The 10,562-nt window shown below is 49.5% G+C and overlaps 1 protein-coding gene across 1 annotated transcript in view; it reads right to left on the reverse strand.

Annotated features, from left to right (window-relative positions):
• The window catches only part of LOC142804118 (stalled ribosome sensor GCN1-like), a 344,986-nt gene that overhangs the window by 144,242 nt on the left and 190,182 nt on the right, over positions 1-10,562 (reverse strand). Inside the window, exon 30 of the mRNA XM_075890700.1 lies at positions 2,430-2,624. Coding sequence (XP_075746815.1) covers positions 2,430-2,624 — 195 coding nt within the window. The remainder of the gene's footprint in view (positions 1-2,429; positions 2,625-10,562) is intronic.

Consider the following 10,562-nt stretch of genomic DNA (forward strand, 5'->3'; position numbering starts at 1 on the left):
GCTTCGAATATTCAAATGAACAGCTGAGTATTCGAATTCGCTTCGATTCCAATCTAAATTATCGAATATTTTCGGAGTATTCGCAATGAATGAATAGGTAGGTCTATATTAATCTACATGTCACCACCTGTAAAGATGGTTTCACTGCAATGTAGAATGCTTAGCCGTGAAAGAACTATCCAGAAGAAATTCTCCTTGCCACGAAGCCCCCTTTTAAATTTAAAGGGGCTCTCCAAAACTTGTTGAACATGGTAAGCAAACGCTGCCTATTGGTAGTCGAGGCTACCGAGAATACGCGAGGCAAATATTATAGCGCAGCACGCGGCCTGCAATTCACAAAAAATTTTCAAACCTAAAAATTTCTTTCTTTACTCGGCAAATGACACTACAAGCTCAAAAATCACTTGTCACCGCCATTGGCTGATTTGAGCATGACGCGCTCTAGATTACCGGTGCCGCCGCGGGAGACACCCGCTTGTCCACGAGCACGTGCGCAATCACAATGAAAAGCCAGGTATTCGAAGAAAAAAAAAAAAGATGCTCAAGGTAACGAGATGCGTGTGACGTATTTTTTTTTTTCACCATGACATTCCTCTCTGCTTAACTTCCAGCTATTTCGTCGGGACGAGGAGAAAGAATGCAATTGCAGTGTGTGACAAATTTTTGGAACTCTGCTCATACTAGACGAATTCTAGAAACTTTGCGGCGGTAAATTTGTGAGGCAACAAGCATGTTCACCGGTTCCGTGGCTACTTGAAAAAGTGTTGCAGGGCCCCTTTAGAGGAACATGTTACCCTCAAATCAATTCCTCATTTTATTAAGCTAGTTATGATGGCTTATACGCTCCAAGTATAATAAATTTTAAAGCGTTTGGTATCTTACAGGTTATCACTCGCATCCAACCGAAACTAGTACTTAAGGCTGTTTCGACTTCCTTTTACCGAAAAAAAAAAAGGGCATTTGCATAAAGCCCCTATTTCGATTCAAAAGAAATATTGTGCAGTTTAGTTAGGTCATAATAAATATTCCTTTTTTATTATATGTCATACATACCATTCGAATTCAATCCCAAATTATTCGATCAAAATCAGTATTCATTTCAAATTCACATCAAACCCAAAATTCACTAATTAAATTAGTGTATACTAATCCGATTACATGCGGATTAATGTATACTAATCCACATGTAACTGCCTGTAAAGATGGTTTCACTGCAGTATAAGAATGCTAAACCGTAAGAGCATTTCTACAAAAGAAATCCGCCCTGCCTGGAAGCTCTTTCAAATTTAAAGGAGTTCCCTGCAACACTTTTTGACCGTGGTCAGAAAACGCTGCCGTTTGGTGGTTGAGGCTACCGAGAAAATGCGAGTCACATGTTATAGAGCAGCACGCAGCCTGCAATTGACAATAAATCTCAAAGTCAGCTAAAAATTGCTCTCTTTTTTAGGCAAATGATGCCACAAGCTCAAAAATTTCCGTCACAGCCATTGTATCAGCCATGGGCATGGTTCGCTCAGTCGTTCCTGGGACTGCCACTTGTCCACGCGTGTGTGCGCGTTCACACCGAAAAGCCACGTATTCGAAGAACGAGAGAAAAAGTGGCGAAAGTCATGAGGCAAACTTGATCTCTCCCCCCCCCCCCCCAGCGCTTTCGTCGGGACGAGAAGAGAGAGCAGCGTGCAACAAATCTTTGCAACTCCGCTCGAGCTGGACGAATTCTAAAAATGTTTGTGGTGGTAAATTTGTGAAGCAATAAGCTCTTCCAGTGAATCCATTTCATGGCTAATTAAAAAAGTGTTGCGGGGCCCATTTAATTGAACCTACCACCATCAAATAAATTTCTCATCTTATTAAGCTTAAAAGCTTTTAATGGCTTATATGCTATATGTATATACATTTTTAAATGTTATGTAATTCACAGGTTATCCCTCGCATCTTACCAAAAGTCTAATTCTGCTACTTCTCAAAATCATTTTGGCTTCCTTTCAATGAAACAAAAAGAAAAGACCCCCTCATTGGCATAAAGGCTCTATTTCAATTAAAAAAAGATATTGTGGAGGTTAGTTAGGCCATCATAAATATGTTTATTTCTCTTTATAAGTCATATATACTATACGAATTCAACTCGAAGTTATTCGACCAAATTCAATATTCGCTTCGAACCGAAAATTCACTATTCGCACAAGTCTACATGCTAGGTATGCTGGTTCTCAAGATAAAAAATTTCCTACATTTCTCGAAGTTGACACAATTTTAACTAGGGGTAAAACGCTCCCCATTTTCATACCACTGAATTCAACAGTGAATGCAAAAGTGGGGCACAGTATGGAACCGGGCTTGTTTCCGCATTTAATGAGGCATCAGAGGCTCTAGCCTTAATACATTACTGACCACTGAACTCCCAGAGCAGCATAAGGCATTTTACCAACCTGTTGCGAAGGTGTAGCTAGGGTGTCGATGAGACGGTTGACAATGGGCTTGACTTTCTGGTCGTCCTTGTCCAGGTGGCGTGCCAGGGTGCCCATCAGGATCACCACACTCTGCCGCACCTGGTCGTAGCTCTGGTCCCTCGGCGCATCATCCATGAAGTGCTCAAACAATGGCAGCAGCATGTTCACCTTGCTCTGCACAGTGCATGGGATGAGCTAATCACATTTCTGGGCTGTGAATCTTTTGCTACATTTGTTACACTCTGAAGGGTCACCAGCTTTTGTCGATACTTGCAGACAAGAAAGATGGACAAACTAAGAGCCGTTGATCGTGCCTTCAAAGTACAAAAACACAGCACACCTGGAAAATTGTTATTATTACAAAATGAACAACATGTTTCCCCCTCTCAATAGACAATAAATTCTTTCCAGGGAATCAACATTGTGCATCTGAACACTTTTACATCAGGCAGACAAAATGACAGATTTTAGCATGTGACTTCAGCAAATCATCCTGCACAGAATGTGTGGAACTGATATAACAAGTGTGCCAAAGTATAAATAAAGAAATTGAAGATATCAACCAAGTGGAATTGTAGCCTAAGAAGATGCAGCTCCTCAACTCCTACATATGAGAAGGCAAATAAGAAAAAAGTGCAAAACGATTGGGTCTATTAAGGCACAGACACAATCTTGCTAACTGATTCTAGTCTAGACAAAAGAGGAGAGATTATAACAATGATATTGTCACGGAGTCGTGACGTGGCCGAAGACAGGAGACTCCTTGTTTGGATTGAACTGTTTATTTGGGCGAACCTGTGCCCGGTAAACGAAAGTCCAATTACAGCAGCAGTCTTGCACAGATAGCAGTCTCGGACTGATAGCGGCGAACGGAGCGTCGGCCTTCGATCAACAACTGACAAGCGGCGAAGCGCGTCGGCATTTATACTCTTGCCATCGAATGTTCTAGCGTTATCGCTGGCGGTGGCGTAGGTTCCAGAACAATCTGTACCGTTCGCACAGTGGGCGTGATCTTATCGAAATGATCTACTACAGTCCGGAACCTTCTAGAAAACTGCAGGCGCGGTTTGCGCTGAGAATCGTGCGGTGTTTTGGGACGATAACAAAAACTTGGGAAATGGAACGTGGCATTGCCCCCCTCTGAAAAAAGGCATCGTCTCGATGCTTCAACTAAAAATGAAAGTACAACAATAATGCAAGAAAGTACAATGAATAAATTACGATACAACAATAATACAAAAAAAACTAGTTCAGTTTGTTAACGCGCATGAAACGGCTTGAGGCGCGCGACATGGACGACTTCAGGCCGCGATCGGCGTCGTTGAGAGTTCGTGATGCCGTCGGGGACAACCTCGTAATCAAGTGGGCCGAGCCGTCGAACCACCCTGTACGGTCCGAAGTACCGTCGCAGAAGCTTTTCACTTAGTCTACGTCGGCGTATCGGCGTCCACACCCAAACACGTTCACCGGGCTGGTATTCCACGAAGCGTCGTCGAAGGTTGTAACGGTGGCTGTCGGTTATCTGTTGATTCTTGATACGGAGACGCGCAAGTTGTCGGGCTTCTTCGGCGCGTTGAAGGTACTCGCTCACATCGAGGTTTTCTTCGTCGATGACGTTGGGTAACATGGCATCGAGCGTCGTTGCCGGGCTCCTTCCGTAGACCAATTTGTATGGAGATATCTGCGTCGTCTCCTGCACCGCCGTGTTGTATGCGAAGGTCACATACGGAAGAATGGCGTCCCACGTCTTGTGTTCGACATCGACGTACATTGACAGCATGTCGGCGATCGTCTTGTTAAGCCGCTCGGTGAGGCCGTTGGTCTGTGGGTAGTTCGCTGTCGTCCGGCGGTGGTTTGTTTGGCTGTATGCCAAGATTGCTTGAGTTAAGTCGGCAGTGAATGCCGTTCCTCTGTCGGTGATAAGGACCTCCGGGGCGCCGTGACGTAGGACGATATTTTCGACGAAGGATTTAGCTACCTCGGATGCACTGCCTTTTGGCAGGGCTTTTGTCTCGGCGTAGCGGGTGAGGTAGTCGGTAGCTACCACGATCCACTTGTTTCCGAAAGCCGACGTCGGGAACGGCCAAAGTAGGTCCATACCAATCTGCTGGAAAGGTCGGCAAGGTGGATCAATTGGCTGCAGAAGTCCTGCTGGCCTTGTCGGCGGTGTCTTGCGTCGCTAACAGTCCCGGCATGTTCTCACATAACGAGTGACGTCGGTGGTAAGACGTGGCCAGTAGTACCTTTCTTGTATCCTCGCGAGCGTGCGAGAAACACCGAGGTGCCCTGCCGTCGGATCGTCGTGAAGGGCCTGCAGGAGTTCTGGTCGCAGAGCTGAAGGCACCACAAGGAGGTACTTAGCTCGAAGCGGTGAAAAGTTTTTCTTTTGTAGAAGACCGTTTCGTAGAAAGAACGACGCAAGTGCGCGCTTGAATACCTTCGGGACTTCGGCGGTCCTGCCTTCGAGGTATTCTATTAGGGCCTTAAGTTCCGGGTCGGCCCTCTGTCGTTCACCGAAGTCGTCGGTAGTTATCGTTCCTAAGAAGTAGTCGTCATCCAGGTCGTCGGGTGGCGGTTGGTCGACAGGCGCACGAGAGAGACAGTCGGCGTCGGAGTGTTTTTTGCCCGACTTGTAAATGACAGTAATGTCATATTCTTGAAGTCTCAGGCTCCATCGTGCGAGGCGACCTGAGGGGTCCTTCAAGGTGGCTAGCCAACACAATGCGTGGTGGTCGCTCACAACTTTGAAGGGCCTGCCGTAGAGGTAGGGGCGAAATTTCGACGTAGCCCAGATGATGGCGAGGCACTCCTTTTCTGTTGTGGAATAATTTGCTTCTGCTTTGGATAGCGATCGGCTGGCGTAACTAATAACCCTTTCAAGTCCGTCAGCCCTCTGCACAAGAACGGCGCCAAGACCTACGCTGCTTGCGTCAGTATGTATTTCTGTCTCGGCGAATTCGTCGAAATGGGCAAGTAACGGAGGCGTCTGGAGGCGATGTTTAAGCTCCTGGAAAGCGTGTTCCTGCGGCGTTTCCCACTTAAACTCCACGTCGGCCTTGGTAAGGTTAGTGAGCGGATCGGCGATGCGGGCGAAGTCTTTCACGAACCGCCTATAATAGGCACACAGGCCCAGAAATCGGCGCACGGCTTTCTTGTCAGTGGGCGGCGGGAAGTCGGCGATGGCGGATGTTTTCCGTGGATCGGGACGAACTCCAGACTTGCTGATAACGTGCCCCAGAAACAAGAGCTCTTCATACGCAAATCTGCACTTTTCTGGCTTCAGTGTGAGTCCGGAAGTCTTGATGGCTTGAAGTACAGCTTCAAGGCGCCGAAGATGCTCGTCGAAACTCTAGGAAAACACGACGACGTCGTCCAAGTACACAAGGCAAGTCTGCCACTTCAATCCTGCCAGTACTGTATCCATAACGCGTTGAAACGTTGCAGGCGCTGAGCAAAGGCCGAAGGGCATCACCTTAAACTCGAAGAGGCCGTCCGGTGTTATAAACGCCGTCTTCTCTCGGTCTCTTTCGTCGACTTCGATTTGCCAATAGCCAGTCTTGAGGTCCATTGACGAAAAGTACTTCGCGTTATGGAGCCGATCAAGTGCGTCGTCTATTCGTGGGAGGGGATACACGTCCTTTCTTGTGATTTTGTTCAGGCGGCGATAATCGACGCAAAAACGTAGGGTCCCATCCTTTTTCTTCACTAACACCACGGGGGATGCCCATGGACTCTTGGACGGCTGGATAATGTCATCCCGCAGCATTTCATCAACTTGTCTCTTGATGGCCTCACGTTCTCGCGTCGAAACCCTGTACGGAGTCTGACGGAGTGGTCTGGCATTTTCTTCGGTTATGATGCGATGTTTCGTGATTGGGGTCTGCCAAATTTTCGATGACGACGAAAAGCAATCTTCGTATTGCAGGAGCAGGGCCTTGAGCTGTTCTTGCTTATAGTTCGGAAGTCTGGGATTGACGTCGAAAGCTATGGGAGGGGCTTGGTTCCTCTGAGCAGGTTCCGCAGAATCGGCGAGGGCGAAAGCACTGGTGGCTTCGACTATTTCTTCGATGTATGCGACCGTTGTTCCTTTGTTCACATGTTTGTACTCATTGCTGAAATTCGTGAGCATAACCGTTGCTTTGCCTCCCCGCAGCTCTGCAATTCCTCTTGCGACGCAAATATTTCGGGTGACCAACAGATGCTGACTGCCTTCAACGACGCCTTCTAAGTCAGGTGATTTAGGAGCGCCGACTGAAATAATGACGCTTGAGCGAGGCGGAATGGTGACTTGTTCTTCCAGCACATTCAAGGCATGGTGTCCTGACGGCGTGCGCGGCGGTAGTGCTTCTTCTGTGGATAACGTTATCGACTTTGTTTTTAGGTTGATGACAGCACCATGGAGGCATAAGAAGTCCATGCCAAGGATGACATCTCTCGAGCAACGCTGTAGGACTACGAAGTCTGTAGGATAAATACGGCCGTTAATGGTGACTCTCGCTGTGCAGATTCCTACAGGTGTTACGGGATGACCTCCGGCTGTGCGGATTTCAGGGCCTTTCTAAGCTGTCCTAACTTTCTTTAACTTCGCGGCGAACGACCCACTGATGACAGAATAGTCGGCTCCAGTATCGACGAGAGCGGTCACACTGTGGCCGTCGATAAGAACGTCGAGGTCGCTAGTTCGCCGTCTCGCATTACAGTTAGGGCGTGGCGTCGGGTCACGGCTGCGTCGGCTTGTTCCGCTGCTTCCATGTTGCGTCGTCAGGCCACTTTCGGTAAGTGAGCTTTCGCCATCAGGGCTTTGCCTGGTTGGCGTTGTGTTCGGAAAGCTCCGTCGCGGCGGCGTCGTCGTCGGAGGATCTTCGGTAGTTCGTCGCACAGCAACCGCACCTCCACCGGTTGCTGCCCTTAGTTTCCCGGATACGGGCTAGGAGACCGGCCCCGCGTTGGGCCAGAGTACTGCCGGTAGTGTGGTGACGTGCGGCGGCTGGGCGACGGCGAACGCGAAGGGCTTCGTGGTGTCCACCGAGTTGCTGTCAGGTAGTCGGCGATGTCACGTGGTCGTTCTCCTGGCTGTGGACGCGGTGCATTGACGGCGAAGCCACGCAGGCCCATCTGTCGGTACTGGCAACGGCGGTATGTGTGTCCGGCCTCGCCGCAGTGGTAGCACAGCGGGCGATGGTCAGGGGTGCGCCAGACGTCAGTCTTCCTCGGTGCACTGCGCCGGGCCGCTGGCGAACGGTATGACGTTGGTGGGGGTGGTGGCGGCGGTGGCGTCTGTCGACGGAAGTGCGATGGGGCGGCGTTTTGGCGTGGACGGGGAGGAGCGTTGTGGCGCAGTGCAGCGGCGTAGCTCATAGCTTCCGGCTCGGGCAGCGGTGCGTGGGGAAGTTGAAGCGATTGCCGAACTTCTTCTCGCACAATGTCGGCGATTGAATCCACTTGAGGCTGCGCCGAAGGCAACAGCTTGCGCAGCTCTTCCCGCACGATCGCTCGGATCGTTTCACGCAGGTCTCCGGAGTTACTGGCTTGAGCAGCAGCGCAGTCTGCAGTCAGGCGACGATTATACTGTCTAGTGCGCATGTCCAGTGTCTTTTCAATAGTGGTCGCTTTGGCCACAAATTCTTGGACGGTTTTCGGTGGGTTTCTCATCAGTCCCGCAAAGAGCTCCTGTTTGACCCCTCACATAAGGAAACAAACTTTTTTCTCCTCAGGCATGTCTGGGTCAGCATGACGGAATAGTCGGGTCATTTCTTCTGTGAAAATGGCGACATTTTCATTTGGTAGCTGAACCCGAGTCTCTAATAAAGCAGCGGCCCTCTCTTTGCGAGCTACGCTCGCGAACGTTTGCAGGAATGCGCCGCAGAAAACATCCCAGGTTCGAAGCGTGGACTCCCGATTTTCAAGCCAAGTCCTTGCGGTGTCTTCCAAATAGAAGAACACACGACGCAGCTTTTCGTCATGGTCCCAGTGGTTGAGGGCGGCCACACGGTCGTATGTTTCTAGCCAGGACTCCGGGTCTTCGAACGATGACCCATGGAAAATTGGTGGTTTCCTGGGTTGATGCATGACCATCGTGGGCTGGGACGCTGCGGTTGTCATTGTCGCTGCAGTCGCGGTCATGGCCTTCGTCTTCCGCGCCTTGTCTGGTAGAAGCCCGTACTCCGGTGGTAGCCCTTGCTGTCGGCGGCTTGTTCGCTGCTCCTGGGTGGCGTCGGTGTCTTCTCCGCGACGTGGGCTGGGTTCACGGCTTGACGGGGGCGTCCGGTACATGAACGAAGCAGCACCTCCACCAGATGTCACGGAGTCGTGACGTGGCCGAAGACAGGAGACTCCTTGTTTGGATTGAACTGTTTATTTGGGCGAACCTGTGCCCGGTAAACGAAAGTCCAATTACAGCAGCAGTCTTGCACAGATAGCAGTCTCGGACTGATAGCGGCGAACGGAGCGTCGGCCTTCGATCAACAACTGACAAGCGGCGAAGCGCGTCGGCATTTATACTCTTGCCGTCGAATGTTCTAGCGTTATCGCTGGCGGTGGCGTAGGTTCCAGAACAATCTGTACCGTTCGCACAGTGGGCGTGATCTTATCGAAATGATCTACTACAGTCCGGAACCTTCTAGAAAACTGCAGGCGCGGTTTGCGCTGAGAATCGTGCGGTGTTTTGGGACGATAACAAAAACTTGGGAAATGGAACGTGGCAATATCTGGGATTTCATGTCCCAAAATCACACTACGATTATGAGGAATGCTGAAGTGTCAGGCTCCGGAAAGTTTGACCACCTGGTTTTCTTCTACGCCCCCTGACAACCCGCAGTGCACGGGCCTCTAGAATTTCACCTTCATTGAGATGCGACTGCCACTTCCAGCTGTAAGGGCACTATATTTTGTCGCATTGTGAACCGCTTTCGGTGCACTGGCTGCTGAAAACAGTAAACTAGCTGTTGGCAGGAAAAAAAGATCACAGCAAGGAAGTTACTGAAAATTTTTGGGGCCCCGGGAGCTACTGAGAATCAATGAGGCAACAGGTATTGTGATGCACGTACAACAAATCCCCAAAGGCACTGTCAGGAATGCAGCGTAACTACACAGCAACTGTCTCGAACTTTCGTCACTTTACACACATCTCCATTAGCATTATGTGGTGACACATAATGTGGTGACACCACTGAAACTGCATGAACTTTTCTTTGTTTGCCATTGCGTGAAAAAACACTTCAGCTCATACGGATAATAGTGCGCTACCATCAAATCATTTCCTAACTATACATATGACAGGGAATAGACGCTGATGTTGCTGATAGAGAGGCACAGCTGATGAACGACTCGTCAACTTTTCGTCGACGCCTGTATGTACTCAGTTTCACACTTAGGGAAAATCTTGGAATACATGGCACGTGGTGTGGCCAGCACTGCAGACGCATGTTGCCGTATCGGACGATGTGGTTTGACACTATGCCCTTCAAGTGTCTGTGCACGCACGAGCTGCTGCCGGCACTTGACTGCAGCGTTGGTCGCACCGCGATGTCTTGCGCTCTAAGATTTCTCCAAAGAGTAAAACAGACTGTGCATTCTCGCGGCGATACATTGATGAAAACCAGCACAGCTACACATATGCATCGTCAAGCTGGGCGTCCCTAGCTAGTTGCGTGCAGTACGTCGCCTAGTAAGCTCACTTCATCAACGCCACTCACTGTAACCAACGCCTCCTCTCTTTTATCAATGCCAGCCAGACGCACTTGATCAACCCATTCACCACCTTCTCCTCTAGCCCTTTCCCACTCTCGCCCATCGCCCAACCTTCGCGTGTCCTTTGCTGTCATGGGGTAGGGTGTCCCCTCATGCAGTGCCTCACGACAAAAATCACATGAAGTAATTTTTCGTTCAGTTGTGTACACATCCATGGGGTGGCGTCTCACATTTCTCGTGTTCACAATGTTAGCGGTCACACTGGCTTTAAAAAAGATGCGGCGTTTTGAGATAGCGCGTCACTGTGCGAGTAACCGATGGGGAAGTGTCACTGCAACGCTACTACATGCACTGTGTCGTGATGTGGTTGCGGCCTTGCTTCGAGTCACAAAAAAGGATCACGAAGAAACAAATCTGGCAGAC

This window comes from Rhipicephalus microplus, chromosome 3 (genome assembly GCF_043290135.1).
Source record: "Rhipicephalus microplus isolate Deutch F79 chromosome 3, USDA_Rmic, whole genome shotgun sequence".
Lineage (NCBI taxonomy): Eukaryota > Metazoa > Arthropoda > Arachnida > Ixodida > Ixodidae > Rhipicephalus > Rhipicephalus microplus.